The 17,801-nt window shown below is 43.5% G+C and overlaps 1 protein-coding gene across 1 annotated transcript in view; it reads right to left on the minus strand.

The window, feature by feature from the left end:
* The window catches only part of REV3L (REV3 like, DNA directed polymerase zeta catalytic subunit), a gene marked incomplete at its 5' end in the record, with an annotated part of 125,919 nt that extends 111,941 nt beyond the window's left edge, over nt 1-13,978 (minus strand). The window contains one exon of the mRNA XM_081998525.1: nt 13,840-13,978. Coding sequence (XP_081854651.1) covers nt 13,840-13,978 — 139 coding nt within the window. The remainder of the gene's footprint in view (nt 1-13,839) is intronic.
* Nucleotides 13,979-17,801: the final 3,823 nt, after the last annotated feature.

Consider the following 17,801-nt stretch of genomic DNA (forward strand, 5'->3'; position numbering starts at 1 on the left):
TAAAAGTTTCATCCTTAAACTGATTTTTAAACAGTATTTTCCCAAACATTTTAATTTTTCCTAAAAAACCCACACCAACAAATGAAACATACACTTCAAGTATAATCACAAGAGACTGCACTCATACCAAATCACTCTGGTACTGACACAGACAAAGATTTAGTAGATAGCTCTCCCTATCACATATTCCTCCTCTCCTAAAAGCTGGAAGAAAATAAAGGATATCAATACAACAGTTGTAGAATTTTCCAATTATGACTTAATTGCAAAAAAAAGCTGAAAAATTAGTTATATTGAATTTTAACATCCAAAGTTTGTTGAAAACTGTATTGTAAGATTTCTAACAGCTATACTAGGTTCTATTCTGGTTAAAAGACTATAGTTCTGGGTATGCATTTCAATATACAATTTACAGATATTGAAGAGCCAGGCTTACATTCAGAATAGCAGAATATATCTAACTCCATCGTGTCTAATTACAGTAAGACATGGCTGGTATCTGTAACAGAGCGTTGTCCCAAATACGGGTTCTTCCAGCTGCTGTGCAGAGAGCCAAAAAACACAGAGCCGAGATATTTGCTTTTATTCCAAATCTGTGCAGAGTTGGGTGCTAGGTGGTAGGTCCACAAAGCTAGCACACCCCAGTTAACTCACAGAAAGTATTTATACACTTCAAGCAACAGTTATCAGTATTTTTAAAAAGTTGTCTCCCTTACTCTTGTTCCCATGGGTCTCTCATAAGCTTAAAGTCACAGCATCCTTCTTTTTTTCCTAAGCATCCTCATCCTAAGTGAGGAAGGGACTTTTGTGAGAAGGGGGCTTTCCCCATCCAAGGGCAGGTTTCTGTTATGCCAATTATATGTTAATTAGATGTTCATTAGGATAGTTCACTCCTGGTTCAGTAGCTGTATTTCTTTTGTGATTATTTTGTTCCTTCCCTCAAGGTTGCATCTTGTTAACTGCTCACAGAGACTAAACAATACCCCCAACTTAATTCCTTGCATACCTTCAACAAGATCACTACATATTTGAAGAAATTAAGAAATCATTTTAATGATGTTTAGAAGGAAAAAAGTCAAGACTCCTTCATGAATGCAAATGGAATGGACTTCTAATTCCCCAAGTTTTATTTTTTCCTCTTTTTCTCTTCATCTATGTCTCTTCCTGTAACCCTCACATGAATATACCACCTTTAGCACTGGCAGTATCCTCTTTTACTGTTTTGATGAACTGAAACAGCAGAATTCTTCTGCAGAGCTTCAGAGTGTGCAATATTTCAGAACACACAACTGGTAGAAAATAATCTACTCTTCTTTAGTTACCCATAACAGCATCAATAAGCAGCTCACAAAATACTCTGAAACAGTAAATTATTTTCAGCTCTACAGTTGAAACCTCAATTACACTGTGCTAACAAAGAACACAATTATTTCAGGACAACAGACGGAGTCTACCTCTGTAAAAAAACCCCAAACAAAAATAAACCTACCACACTCACCCCCAAAGCCTCCTCAGCTCAGCAAAGATAGCGCATCAGTCTTTCCCCTTCTCTTCTCCCTTCCCCACAATTCTAAGTCATTTTCTAGTGTAAAAGCACTAACAAATAACTACACTGTGCAAACACAAGCCAAATAAAATCAGATGGCTTCAGAAAGCAACATTCATCTAAAGTGATCATTACTGCATCAAACTCTTGGACTAAGAAACTTCTGTTCAATACTGCACACCATAAAACATTTAAAATCATTAACTAAATATAGAAGAAAAAAAATGCAAACTACCGGATTTGAAAACTCGATCTACCTTAGAGGCAGAGATTCAACTGTATGATCAAGCTTTAAGTTTCAACTGATGGCTGCTGCAGAGCAGCTGTAAAAACAGCCAGAGTTTTGTACTATTCAGTTTTAAACAGTACTTGTGCTTCTCCTGACCCTTGTACACCACATGATACATCTTCAGATAATAAAAGCATTACAGTCACCAGGTTTTCTCCTAAACCAGCTTCTTATTAAGGGTTCTCTGGCCAAGTCCACTCTGATCTACTGTTATTTTTCCATCACCATTTTATCTCCACAACTTTATTGTCAAATGCATAAGCTTCAGCCTCTCACCACCAACGCTCTGCTATCAAAATACCAAGTCCCTGGTCATGAGGGTAAAAAATGCAAATCACTCATCCTTTAAAAACTATAGAATTCAAACACTGAGTGAAATTAAATGGTTTACTGTGAGTCAGATGGCTACAGAAGCCAAATTATCAACAAAATGAAATTGTTGCATTGCTAGTGGTTTCCATAAGAGAATGACATTCTGAAAAAGCCAGACTAACTTGGATGTTGCTACGGTTTTCTTTCAACAAATCAAGCTCACACAAAACAAGTAAGGTTTTTGTGGAAGCAACTGAAGGACATAACATATGAACAGGCTACAGAAAGCCGTTTACACTAAAGAAGAGATGATCAGTTGAAGTGTCCTGTTTCTCTCTGCTTGGTTTTTGTTCTGTTTCTTAAATCTGCCACATATGCAACTACATTACGCAGGCCCATCTATCTCTCTCTGCCAGCAGAAGATGTATTTTCCCATGCATGCATCACGCTGCAGAGTCAGGCTTGAAGGCTGGCTGGTTTTAGTTTATGTCTACTGATACACTGGAAAGGTGAACACCAGATACTTAGAACTTGTTTTATTTACATTTTCACATCTCTTAACCTAAAAATAATAATAAAAATTTTCATGAAAGCAGGCAACACAAACTGCAGAGTGCTCATGAGAATATTGTACTTCTCCACTCTGTTCTACACCTCCTGGACACTTCTCAGTCAGGGGGACTTTGTTTTCTTTCTCTCTTCTCCCACTGCACAGAGCAATAAACATCACATAACACCTCATCTACTTCCAGCCACAAGTCTGGAGATAAGAAATTCCAGGGGATGAATCAGCCCCATGAGCCAAAGCAAGTGAAACCACAAGGGAGCTGCTTTAGATAACTGGTCCCTGTTGTTGCAACTCCCCACGTCAGTATTTTCTGCAGTCCTGGCTCTCAGCACTCTCCTTCCTCTAACCCCCCCTCCCCAGCTCACCTCACATGCTCCACATACTCCTTTCTGTTCCCAGACTTCCTTTCAACACATACTCCCATCCTCCTGTTTTTCCATTCAGGCAATCCTTCCTACAAAATTCCACTTCAAAATAATGACTAACAATATTGCCATGCCATCTGTTTTCATAACATATCACTCTTTCTACACCTTTTAATGCTCTGTTTATAGAGAACATAATTTTTGGGGGGTGAGGACTATCCACCATTATCTGCACACCGCCTGACACAACTGGTTTCTTTTCTTAAGTCTTTCATCTTTAGTATAGCAGTGGTTAAAAATGACTATTTATTTCCTCGATGAGGTTTCCAACTGCTGGCATAAGAACACAAGCTCACCAGAATCTGTAAACGCTTAGCAGAACTTCATTCTGTTCTTCCCATCTATCCTGAAGTGAGGGGTTTTGTTAGCAGGTTTGGATTTTTTTTGTTCTAACGAATCAGACTCAAAACAGGAATCTAGACCATAAAGATACTAAATTCATCTCTGCATGGGAACTGCAGGTTTAAAAAACATACACATGAATGCACAAATTCCTTAAGAACCATGCATAAAAAACACAATAAAGAATTACCTAAATTACCACGGAAAGCTAAATTACTTTAGGCACAACATATGTCACTTTTCTGAAGTAAGGAAAACATAGGACAATTTAAAACCGTATTTCTGATATAGAACACCTTTTTAGTCAAATGATGAGTTATATTCACCAATGTTTTCTGTTCAGGTAAAACATACCATCAAAAAAACAGAAAATACAGACCCGTGATTTATTATTTTTACATAGTTATACTTTACCCAAGATTATCTACATAGAAGTTTTATAAACGCTACAACACAAACCTTGCTGTAATCAGAAATGAAATGAAGTGCATATACTTTCACCTCAGAGGATGGCATGTTAAAAAAAGGAAGAGGTAACAGCAAAACACACACTGGAGAGCTCTAAAACAGATCTGACTTGCGCAGCAGGGAGAGAAATGAAACTTAAATGAAGAGAAGCAGCCTTGCAATAACAGAACATGGAGGCCAGTCATTTGTGGTATACTCTAGAGGTCAATACTGAGGCCAATATTGTTTAACATCTTTGTTAATGACCTGGACATTGAACAGGTGCACCCTCAGCAAGTTTGCAGATGATAAGATTTGGAGGAGTGCTTTTTACACCAGAGGGTTGTGCTGACATTCAGCAGGACCTTGACAGGCTGGAAAAACGGGCAGAGGGGAATCTCATGAAGGCCTACAAGGGGAAATGCAAAGTCCTCACCTGGGGAGGAATAACTCCATACATCACTATGGCCTGGAGGCAGACTGTCTGGAAAGCAGCTTTGCAGAAAAGGACCCAGGGGTCCTGGATGAACACAAGCCAGCAATGTGCCTCAGCCTCAAAGGCCAGCAGTGTCCTGAGCTGCATCAGGAAGAACACCACCAGCAGGTCACGGGGCATGCCCCTTCCCCTCTACTCAGCACTGGTGAGGCACATCTGGAGTGCTAGGTCTAGGTCTGGGTTCCCCAGTACAAGACAGACATGGATGTACTGGAGCCAGGCCATGAAGATAATTAAGGCCACATAAGCCAGGATTTTGTAGCCTCAAGAAGAGGAAGACTGGGGCAGGGGGAAGGATCTTATGAATGTATATAAATATCTGATAGGAAGCAGTAAAGAAGAGTGAGTCTCACTCTCCTCAGTGGTGGCCACTGAACGGACAAGAGGCAATGGGCACAAATTGAAACACAAGAGACTAAAAAAAAGTTTGGGGTAGGTTTGCTTTTGGTTTCCCACCCCGTCCCCCCCCTCTTCTGTTGCTTGTTTTGTTTTACTGTGAGGGTGGTCAAACACTGGAACTTAGGCAGACAGGTTGTGGCATTTCCATCCTTGGAGCTGGTCTAGGCGACCCTGCTTTGAGCAGGGTGCTTGGACTATCTAGACAATCTCTAGAGGTCCCTTCCAACATCTGAGGGTAAAAACACACTTCTATTGTAGGAAACAGACAAACAGATAATACTCACAGCAGAACTGGGTTGTTTTTACTGCTACTATTTAGGTCTAACAGTAAAGATGGTTAAGCCTCAGTTCTACAAAGCTAATTCAAACAGCTCAAAAATTAAAATATTTCTTACCAATTATTTATAAAAATAGATTCATTTTACCTCATCATAAGAAACTGCCTGGGATTTCTTCTATTTTCCTACAGACAGTAAAACAGGTTTCACTGCTTAGAAATGTGAATGCCACAAAACCATGTGCTTAATGGTCAATGGCTAAAATCATACAAGAACATGAAGGAAGAATCATCTGCAACGAAAGTATTTTGTAACATTTTAGCTAAGTTAAATAGGTAACTCTTTAAAAGGAAATATAAAAGCTGCTACATCAAGAACTCCAGAAAAATAACCTCCTCATCTGGATAATAAATATAATAGGGGGGGCAGCAATAAAAATTCATTCATTACTGATCTGAAGGCAATACCTGCGGAAGTGAAGGCTGAAGCAGTTTTCAACTCCCACTGCTTAATAAGATTTGTGCTACAGAGAAACCCATCTAGGTAGTTTCAAACACAAAATGAAAGACTCATTATACATCTCATTATACAAAACTCAGAAAACTTGTATTGTAAACCTCCCCTGACAAGTAGTGCCAAGTATTATGGATTAGGTGCAACATTGCACAGCCCTTTCAGTATTCGCACTGAGTATTGCATGTTGATATTGCACCTAAAATAGGACATACAGCCTTGCTGTAGTAAACACTGGTTTAGTCAGCAAACAGTACAGCAGCACAACTTGAATGTAAATAAGCAGTGACTGCTCCTACTTTCTCTGTAATTTTTAGGAAAAGAACCCATCACTGAGGGACAAACCCAACCTAGCAATGGTCTCTGTAGTGAATATTCTTTCTTTTCTTCTTCTTTCCAAATGTGTATCGGTTTTCACTAACACCACCAAAACCTTCCAGTAACTTTTACAGCTGCAGGGTAATCAAGACAGCTACCTGGCAAGCTTTCCACACCACTGGGAAGCAACTGTGTTTACCTGGACACATGAACAGGCTGTATAGAGCACCTGGACACTCACTGTTGACAAGAGTGATCTCAGTAATCACAGAATGGTTGAGGTTGGAAGGGACCTCTGGAGGTCACCTGGTCCAAACCTCCTGCTAAAGCAGGGCCACCCTGAGCCAGCTCCCTGGGACCACATCCAGATGGCTTTTGAGTATCTCCAAGGACAGTGACTCCACAACCTAAGAATCTGAGAAGGCATGCACACATACACCAAGGTCACATAACATGAACTCATAAACATGCAGTCAACATGACGGACTGTATATATATGAGTGGAGGAAGAAGTTATCTGAAATGGCTGTCCGCATGCTGATCGCAGAAAGGCTGGAGCATACAGATATCAAACGGTTCCCTAATAAGCCATATGGCTCACCCCAGCCTGCAAGTGTGAAGTTTTATTTAAATGCTCTGCCAAAAACCCTGCAAAACTTCTACACATCTTATAACTTTGCTGTAATAAAAAGCATCTCTTGAAATAAAAGAACCTTAACAAACATGCATGAATGAAGCTTATGCAAACACTGACATTTCAGACAGTCCCTGTATCTAGTACAAACTTTTCTGGTATTTGTTTAGATTCTTGTATATTTTGGGCTCTATCCTCAGTCTTAAAGTAACTGTACCACAGGCAGAAAAATACTGTCTGTTTGCAAGCCCATATACTTGATTATTCCACTGCATTCCTCAAAATTATTGGTTTCACCAGAATACACACAGGCATCATGAATAACAGTGCAATTACAGCCTAACTATACAGATTTCATGGCAGATCTTTGCAACCTGTACCTTGTTAATCAAGCCTAGGCCTTAATGTTATACTTATTACCACAACTATAGGTTTGGTCAACATATAAAAGAACATTATTTTATTGTTTACATTAATTCATTATTGGGCAGGGTAGTAGCACAGAAGTAACACTGCCTGTAGGCAGTAGCTTCTTCATTGTACTATCAGTTCTGCTATGGATTTGTTGTGGGACCCTAAGCAAATCCATTCTTTTCTTTACACAGGTATACCTTGCTGTCAAGTACATGTTCCTGAAATGTGAGGTAACAATTCAATAGACAGTGAAATAATTTTCCTCATAGAATAGATGTAATACAGATGAGACGTATAAAAACTTAAAAAACACACACAATTATAACACACAGGGACAATACACATGACATGGCAGACAGAGAGGAAGAAGCAAGTTCATCAGTTGTCAACTCAACATCCAAAGATGACAGATGAGGAGGATGAGATGGTGGCTTTTCAGAAGCTGGCTTTGCAATAGCTGGCGATACAGAATGCTTAATTAAAAAAAGTTGACTGCCAGTTGTCCTGAGATTCTGATCAGCAGATCTTCCTTCACATGAGATTGAATCTCCAGTGACCCTGTCCAATCATTCTGAAAGACTTCAGCTGCTTCATCTGTGAAACCGAACACCCACTGAAAACCTTTTAGTATGAGTGTTCATGCTGCCTCTTTCCAAACTGTTACATTTTCATTATCATCATCCTTCTCAGAGGCCCACTGCACGCAGAGGTAAATCAAGGGTAAAGGACAAAAACAAGGTAATGACAACAGTTAGCAGAACAGGGTATTAAATGATCAATACTGGAACTCTGAAACAAGAGACTGAAAAGAAACGGGGAGCATGGTGTTACCACACCTGTTTCCTTCTTCCAGAGATTTATCTTGTCTACTGAGACTGGAAAAATTGCTAAGCAGGAGCTGTTTCTCACTGAGTGTTTACACATTTTCTAACCCTGCCAACCTCAGTTGTGATATGCATGTGCTACTCGGGTAAAAGTACGAGACATAACTATTTTCAGGCCAGTGTGTTATTTTGAGGAGGTTCATTTTACACACTGAAAAAGAAGATATTTCAACGAGCAGCCAAAAAGCACCCTTAAGAAGTATGTTACAGAAGTGGAAGTTGTAGCTGAGATAGATGTTAGTCTACTTCCAGGGACACTGACCATAAAAATCAGTCCCAAGTTATATATTAGATCAAATATAGATGCAACTACTTTGTGAAACACTTTGAAGTCTGCAGCTGATGGAGTTCTATGCATGCAGTGTCAGTTATACATGGGGTTTTTTTGATTGAATTGCCAAAGCACAAGTATCTTCTTGGTCAAGTCACTGAGGTACTCTACAGTAGCAAACAGAGGAACAGTATGAAACCAGTATCTGGATTCTAATTAGAACATCGATTTTGTCACAGTATTTTAAAATTTACTTAAGAAACAGAATTAAAGCAAGCCGTATACACATGGGTACTAAATTTGCTACTTAACAAGTTTCATGCCAACAGAGCAGAATTTCACAGTTTATTCAGGCAGACTCTCATTGCTCAAACAACTCAGCAGGCAATCTATACAAACTATGTAACAAATGCCTCAAAAAAAGGCGAAGGTTCTTAAAAAAAAAACAAACAAAAAACCAACCAACAAACCAACCCCAAACCACAAAAACCCCACAACACACTAGAAAACACAGCCTTTCAAGAACCAGGTGAGTTACGGGCTGACCTCAAATCACATCACTGACAAAACTCAAACACTGAAAACATTCAGAATAAATACATCATCTCACATTCCTCATTCCTACTCCAGCCCTGTTCACATCTCACAGAAGCTATAAACCTCTGGAGAAAAGAGAAACAAATGGACATCAGGCTATTTTTCAAATAGCTCTTCAGAAATATGAGAAGCCTGACAGTGCAAGATGCAGAAATGGTATGCTGGAAGTAGAGCTGCACTGTACGATGCTGACAATCTTCTAGGCCACGCTGCAATCCACAGAATAATCCCCTATCAAGAGTTGTACACTGATGTAATTTGGGAGAGGGTGTGAAAAGGTAAGGCAGAGGCGTAAGCCTCACTGCAATGGCTGTATCCTATTTTGCATCCTCGTACCCTCACTATGAAGTTAACGAGAAATGCCCAATTCTGAGAAATGGAATATGGGAAGTAGCGGAAACTGGAACAATGCACTGCTGTGAACATTGGGATAATGAACCAAGAAGGCTATAGGGAATGACCATTGTGGGACACAGTGTTTGAAATGGTAGTGAAAATGAGGGGAGAAAAAAAAGTTAATCATGAGTTGGGGTTAGAAAGCAGTAAGTTCCTGCAACGAGCTCATTCCTTCTCAAGTGAGCAGCAACGGAGGAGAGAAAGGCACTGGAATGGGATCAGATATACAGCCTAGCCAGGTCAGCGAAGGGGGAAAGGGGAGGGAAGAACAGAAGAAAGAAGATAACCAGGCCCCCTCACTGAGTCATACCAGAGCTACTGCTGCTGGAACAGAGCCAGATTTGAGCTGCAGCATTCTCCTCTGCTTCCCCCCCGCCCCGAAAACAAAGGAGAAGTGAAGCCAGCAAACTTAAGACATCTACCTGAAATGCATACAGATTTTGCTGACTGTAAACCCCTACACTAAATCACACCTAGCCTCAGAAAAACTTGGCAGCAGAAGACTGCAAGAGTAACTTAAAAACATCCTCCTCTTTGGCTGAGTTTTTGTGCTGCCCTGAAGTAAGATTCATTCTTGGATCAACGATTTCATAATGTAAAATACACAACCCTTCAAAAACAGACAAATATATAAAGTGGCAGTTGAGGACAGTGGAGTTACACTATTCCTCAAATTACACATTGCTTTTTTTCAGGTAAATTCCTAATCTGCTTTCTCCAAAGGCCCTCCTGTCAACTGAACACACATTTCTCAGCATAACACCCTTCAAAAGTAGTTTTAAAATGTGTACCTATTTCTGTAAAATTTATCATGTATATGAGCCTCAAGTCACGCCCAAATCAGAATTCTGATTTTTAAAAATATTTCAACTATCGGTTTTACAACACTCATTATCATACACCAACAGGTATCTTGTATGTGGTTTACAATTTGTGTCCTCAGCTACTTGCACTCAGTCTTGTTAAGTGAAGAGGTAATTTAGCAACCTCAGCTCGTTTGTTAATGTCTCTCCTAACATGACATCTAGTCTCACCCTGCTTGCTTTATGTATGGATTTACAGTTTGGTTCTGTCTTCCTGCAGGTGAATAAGCACCTAACAGAAACACCCAACTATTCATATACTTATTTTGAAGCTTTCAGTGAAATCTTGAGGAAAGACTCTAAGATCTTGAAATCGCCAAAAGCTAGTAGGGAATAAATCAAAACTTTGATACCTCCATACATCAAAACTTAGCAGCAAGAATGACAATTCAAGAATTATCAATTAAACAAATGACCATATGTAAACAGAAAATTCAATTTTCATCATGATTTCACTCTAAAAAACAGGCCTTGCAATTTCTCTTTTTTTCTTTTAGAAAAAGCATTTACAAAAATTGCTAGCTAGCATAAAAGAAATACTGCCTGAGAAGATAATGAAATTGTTTCATAGCTGAGCATTACGTAGTGAATTAAAATCTATTTTTTTAAATATAAGCAGCAATATTATGAGACTCCTTTAGAGATACAAAGACTACTATATCAAATAATATCTACAATCTCATACAACAAAGCATGAATTTAACACTGCTTTCACTATATCACCACCATGGCAGTGTTGTAGCATTTCTGAAATTACGCTTTTGTCCAAGTCACTATGTCAACAGACATGCCAGTCTGCTTCAAGCACCAAATGGCTAAAATGCCTCAACCAGCTAAGGTGCTTTCAAACATAAATTCTAGTAGTGCTTCACTTCACCTTTTGGTATTGTAGTCAGCATTTTACTCTTTGTATTTCACAGAGCAACAGAAAATAGCAGGCAGATCTTTGGGCTTAAAAAAAATTTTGATGCCTTGCCTTTCAAGCTCTTACTATGAAAAGATATAGGATATCAAGAGATGAGTTGCATAGTCTTGCCAAATACAATGAGATTTCTTCTTCAAAAGAGCTAAAGACATTGTCAAACGTTATTGCCAACACAGTCCATTATTTTTAATTAAAAGTCTGGTTTTTACCTTCCCCAAGCACCATACCACAAACCACTTTAATTTTACAGATTGTACCAGCAAACCTTTACAAATCAATTGTTGAGTACAGGATTACATAAAAGTCCTCAAAGATAAAAAACACTGGCAATCCTTGTCATTCATGTACTTTACTGAGCTCAATACCTCCAGAAGAAGAGGCAGATAATGTAGAGAGGCATCTTCAGAACCAACATCCATAGCTGATATTAGACACAAGATACAGTGTTGCTAGACATTTGACTCGCTGAACATCTGCATAAACCACTTCCACATACCAATCAATCCCCCTTCACTCAGCAGGTGGAACGTGGAGTCTGTTCTGAACCTGACTCCCAATTAGCTGCACAGCATGGACACACAGCTTTAAACATACTAAGTTTCAAGCAGAGCTAATCATGCCGGAGGTGAAGCAGCCTACATAGACATAGTGGTTTGCTATCATGTAGGCAGCATGGCAACTGAGCACCTTCCCCGAAGGCAAGACATACACGTTAAACCCAGTGAGAAAGGGTTATTCGTATCCAGGCCCACTCAAGTGAAGACAAGCACCACACTGCCTGTAAGCCAAACAATAAGTACACCCCATTGTCTTACAGTATATTAGAAGCTGCTTTTACCATTTCTTTTTCCTCAAAGGAAATGCCAATGCAGATGTAAGTGATTTTATTTCATTTAATTTTATATTTCAAATCTCAAGTAAGTAATTGGATAGCCCTCTCGCTGAGGCCACATACATTACTCCTGACAATGACTGCTTAGGTCCAACACCTCTGAAAAGAGACAAAATTACATTTGTCTCCTTTTCTTGAAAAGAAAAAAAAATGCAGAGATGTAATGAAAAGTTCTTGAAGCTTAGTAGCAAACATTACTAAAGGTACAGAAAGGAAAAAAAGGCATTAAAAAGTTTAACAAGGAAATAAATAGAAGATATCCAAGTCGCACTTCCTTTGCAGACTGTAGTGAAGCGTCTCCTCTAACCGGGACGCATTAGAACACTTCCATTATGCAAACCAATATTAAAGTTTATGGTTAGGGATTTCCTACTGTGTTTCTAATAGCTGGACAACTAAACTACTTCACTGTTTACTTTATGATGCCACATTCATGATATGGCATAGCCTAAACATTTTCTTAAAAGAAAGTAAGCCTTAATGAGTTAACCACATGCATGCACAGAAAGCCTGCTACCTGCCAGACAACCTCAGGCTCTACATTTTTTAATAATGAAATAGTTACTCATGCCATTACATAAATATTATTACATAATATCTCCTTTGTATGCAAAATTAGAAGTACAATAAAACAGGTCCCACTATTTCAATATTGTATCTATTAATCTCATTCATCCACTTAATAATTTGGAGCTGTAGAGGCATCAATCACAACAGCTTTCATATCTCACATTCCTCTGTGTCTAAACAGAGAACAGACAGAAAATTCTAAATAATAATATTAATAAAAAAATCAACAACAAAACCCACCCAACAAAAAAATCTGCTCTATTATCATGACTGGGGGAAGGGAAGGAGACTGTTACTATGCTTTCTTATTACACGTTTTTTGTTTTGCCTAACGTTTGATGTACAATACTAATAACTCATTTTCAACACATAAGTCAATAAAATATCCATAAATTCCTTAATTCCCAAGGTCAGCATTACACAACATAAGTATAAAGGGATCACAAGCAATGATGCTGAACATGTTAGACATCTCAGGGCTTAAAAACAGGGTGGGTTTTTTTTTTTCCCCCAAACAATTTTTAATGTATGGGTAAACTACAATAAATATTAAATTCATTTTTCTAAATATCAAATTTGTTAAAATTTGTTCTGACAGTCAGAAACATACTCGGGATGTGGGAAGACTATAACCACGAGTCCACAGAGAAGAGGCAACGAAGAAGTGGGATGTGACATTAGGAAGTCTCAGGGGGCAACATGTGGCCAGCGGTTAGGACGTTCCCTTCTGCAGTGCAGCACCAATGTCTACCGTTTTACGCGATTCATACCACGCTACCGCAAGATCAACACAACCCCCCCCCGCTCGGTAAGTACCGCAGAAGTCTCACTTGTGACTACGTTCAAAGGCGTCCTCCTGTACGCTCACCCTGCCACTATTCGCCCCGCAGCAACACACCTCCTGCTGCGCCGCCTGCACCCCGCTACCCTGCCCTTTACGGGGGCGGGGGGCGGGTAGCTGCCCCCCGGGTTTGCACAGCTGCCGCCGCTCGCCCGGGGCACCCCCGCGCCGCGCACAAAGCGCCGGCGGCCACGAGCCCTCCGCCCCGGCCCGCACCTGCGGCCCGGCCCCCCACAACCGGCCAGGCGGGGTGCGCGGCGGGACGCGACGCGACACTACACGACCCCTCCACCCGCGGCGGCCGGGCTCCCCCACGGGGCCACCCGGGGCAGGTACCCTCCTGGCCGGCCGCCACCGCCCCGCGTCGCCGGGGTCTGGCTGGGCCCGGCGCGCTCCCTCGCCGCCGCCACTGGCAGGTGAGACGCGCCGCAGCGGCGGCGGCGGTGGGGGGGGGCGCGACCCAGCCACAAAGAGCAAGAGCTGCCCCCGCCGCGGGGGGGCCGGCGGCGGGCCCGGCGGCGGGCCCGGCGCCAGCCGGACCCGCGCCGCAGCGGGGCCGTCCCCGCCCGGCCGGCCGCGGCGGGGGGCGGCGGCGGCGACAACGACGAGGGTCCCTTACCTGCAGGGGTAGCGCCGAAGACTCTCACGACGGGCACCCGCTTGGTCGGGGCCTCTCGGAAGTGTGACTGGCAGGGGTCCAGGCCGGGCAGCGGGCTGCCCATGTAGTAGTCGGCAGTCACGATCCGCACTGAGAACATGTTGTTCGCCGCCGCCGCCGAGGCACGCACTGAGGGAGGGAGAGAGCGAGCGAGCGCCGAGCCCGCACAGCTCCCCCCGCCGCAGCGAGCGAGCGCAGCCCCCCGCCTGCCTCTCCTCGCCCGCCTGCCGGCGCGCGCGCACAGGCGCGCGCCCTCGCACGCGCCTTCTCTGTCTGTCGCTCTTCGCTCGCTCTTCCCCCCGCCACCGCCGCCTCCTGCTGCTGCTGCTGTGACGGCGGCTCCTCCGGGCGCGTGCGCGGCCGCGCGCGCTCGGCCGGGGCGCCCCGCGGGCTCTAAAGCCCGGCCGGCCGCGAGCGTCTCACGGGTAGCGCGGGCCCGTCCCCCCGCAGCACCAGGGACACCGCAGCGGCAGCGGCGGCTCCCCGGCTCCGGGCTGCAGCTGTTGTTGCCATGATGATGATGTCACGGACGCAACCATTGGGGGAACGGGGAGGTGGACGGGCCGTGTGTTGGGGGTGGGGGGGGCAACGAGCGTGGGAGGTGTTGCTCACCAGCACACACACCCGCCCCCCCTCGGTCTTTCGGGTGAGCTCAGCAGACGGAGCGCGAGTGTGCGTGGGAGTGGAGGAAATCTGTCCAATGCTCATCCTCCACCCGCCGGGCCCGGGAGGGTGTCTCAGTGATTCGGCGATCGGCCGCGCGGGCTGGGGTGAGGCTGCGGAATCCCGAGCCGCGGATGGGACGGGCTGGGGCGGGGAGGGAGCGCTGTTGGGACACGATGGGGTTAAGCTGGGTCGGCCGCCATTTTGGATGCCAAGCCGCCTAGCTGCGGGAAGGTGAGGCTCCGCACGCTGCGGGGGCTAAAAACTAAAAATAAAAAATGGGGGCGGCAGGGAAGGGGGCGAGGAAGGAGACGAGGAAATCTGCCGTCGTTACTCACGGCGGGGGGGGGGAGTAGGGGCGTAGCGGGACTGCTCAGGTAGCGCTTCCGCTGAAGCCGGCGCCCCCTTTGGTTGTAACGGTCCCTTGCGCGCGGCTTGCGGAAGAGGGAGGTGGGGGGCGAGGCCCGTAGAAGGCGGCGGCGGTTGGTGCCGTTGCCGAGCGCGCGGGTGGTGGCGGGGCGGGGCCGGGCCGGGCCGGGCGCGCTGCGGCGGAGCGGCGGGGGCTGGGCCGCGGCCTGTTCTCAGCCTGCCCGCCGCCCCTCCGGGCCGCTCCGCCCCGCGTCGGCCGCCGCCTCCTCCGCCTATCCCCGGCTCTCCCCACAGCCAGCGGCCGCCGCGTTTCTTTCTCCCTCGGCCCCTCTCCCCGTTACCTTCCTGCGACCCGGGAATAAAAGTGGGGCTGGGAGCTGCCCGCGCTGTTACCTGGCGGGAGTGAGGGAGAGGCTTCCTGTCGTACCGCGGTACTGAGGCCGCGACCTCGGGCCCTCTCCGGCTGGGGTCAGGCACCCGGCTGTCTTGAACCCCAGCAGAAGTGGGCGAGACAGCCCTCGGAGACCTGCTAATGGGGTCCTTTGAAGCGAGTCCTGAGAGCTAGGTGCCTCCCCATCTGCCTGCCCCCCCCCCGTCCTTAATTCGGGTAAAATTTACGAGGATTTAGGTTTCTCTTACTTGGTCCTTGGGCCTTTAGGAAAGCTTGTTTTGCCTTTTTTTCAGATCGCTTGTACACGTTTTAATTTAAAATGATAACAAAATGTTGAGTTGGGATTCCTGTTGCAGTCACTTTGTCTCAGAGCTGAGGATTTGGGGAAGAAAGCCCACACCAAATATTGAAAGAGTTGGCAGTGTGGACGATCAGCCTGTAAAAAGGCCAAATACTCTTACATCTACTTAGACTGATATTGTTACATATGCGTGCAAGACTGGATGATACGAGACAAATGTACAAATCTATAAAATCTGACAAAAGTCCAATATGTAAAACATATGTTTCACATTTTGCTTACATATGTTTTGGTTTTAGATTTGAACAAAAGACAGGTCAGGCAGTTGCTACCCTTCATTTTTTCATTGTAATGAACAGGAAGCTTGCCTGTCTACTCAAGGGTAACTGGTTTCCTACTCTTTCTTTGTAAGCTGTTTATTTTCTCTAGCTCACTTCTGTTTTCCTCCTTAAATTCATTTTTATGCAAACAGAAAAGTCAAACTACCTAGTCATCAAGAGATCTTGTGTCACGGAAGTCAGTTGTCGAAACAGGGTTGAAACCCAAACTATTTTCACTGTGTCTAAAGAATAACTGAGCTACAACTTCAATTTTTTGACACATATTTACATTTGCAAGGCTAATATTTGGAAAACCTTTGGAACTGCACGAAAATTCTTACGACTACTTAAATTTCACAACGGCTAATAAATCACTAAAAGGTTACTGGTGAAGCATGTTAACAAATAGCATCTCTTAACCCTGTTATTCGAATACATTTTGTATTGCTGCTTAACTAAATACATTTCCCCCATTTTCCATAGGACTGGTAGGGACACCACTCTGTTCTTGTGTTACTCCATTCCGTGCTCTGTTGTCTTTCTGTTCCCATGATTGTCTTAACTTCCTGAGCATTGTGTCTTCCCACTACTGTTCATATCACTGATGGCTTAATGTCTTTGAACACTGGCAAATGTGCTCTGGTGCTCCTTCCTGCATGAGTTTAACATACTCCCAACATCCGCAGTCCACTTCTGTGCTAGGGGATACCAGTGCACTACTGTATTCTGTTGTCATATAGGTAGGCAGCAGAACATAATGTGTATCTGCACCTCAGCTGAGTTGGTATGTAATCCAAGACATTTAAGCTACTGGAGGATTCTGGCTTCTTTGAAATTAGTGTAGTGTGTCAGGTGTAGGCACAGGTTCATATCTGGTGGTCTTGCTGAAGAGAAAGCAATTGCCCACAATAGAATAGTGTAGATAGCTGGAATAACTAACTTTTTAGAAGCATAAAGCAGGATTCACTAAAGCATGTCATTCGATGTTCTATTTCATTACAAAATTTTAAAACCTAGAGCCAGTTTCCTGTTCATATGAGGTATTAATCTGATTTCTGAAAATGTTGAATATTACTGCCAGGAAAAAAAATGAAGTGACTTTCCTTTTCGATGTAAATAGCTTCTTCCAAGTGGTAGTCTTAGAGTCATGCAGACATTTATGTGGAACTCACATGCCTTCCGAGCTGTACCTTTTCAGTTTCCCTTCATTTCTTAGAGCGCAATTCTGCTTTCATATTCTTCTTGCAGTCAAGTTAGTAAGTTAGTCTGCAGGGTCACACCAAAGTAAGAATATATTTTCAGAAAACGTTTGAGTGAGCACTGTCATGCAAGGTCCCCTGCCCTCCTCCTCATGTCAGTGCAAGTATTTGAATAGCTGCATAACAGACTGAATGTGGAAGCTTATCCAGGTAAAAGTGATCCAAGTAAAAAATATGGGTTAGTTTTAACCTAGCTCAGGTCCTGATCTGCCTCATTGTGTAGGTGTGTGTGAAAGCCTGTGCTGGCACAGTGGAGGAGGCAGTGCAGGGGCTGAGTTTGAGCAGGAGTGAAGAAAAAGAGAGCACTTCTTCCAGCAGTCTTGGCTTGTGATAGCTTAAATTGATCACTAGTTTAAGTTGCTGAAGTCTAAAAGTCAGTTTAACCCTTACAGTAAATGACAGATACAAAACCTGTTTCTGCATTTCAGGTTGTGTGTCAGGGTTTGTCTTGAGCACTGGTTTTATTTGTTGTTCATGCACATGTGTTTATGCATCTACTATATATAATTTTTCTTGTAGTTTATCCTTTGTTACCTGAAAACACTGCTGTCCTAGGATGTCGATAATTGCAAAAGCAAACATCATGGTTAGGGAGCACTACTGTCCATTTTCCCTGGTAT

Source organism: Phaethon aethereus (assembly GCF_964289735.1).
Source record: "Phaethon aethereus genome assembly, chromosome: 3".
Taxonomy (NCBI): Eukaryota; Metazoa; Chordata; class Aves; order Phaethontiformes; family Phaethontidae; genus Phaethon; species Phaethon aethereus.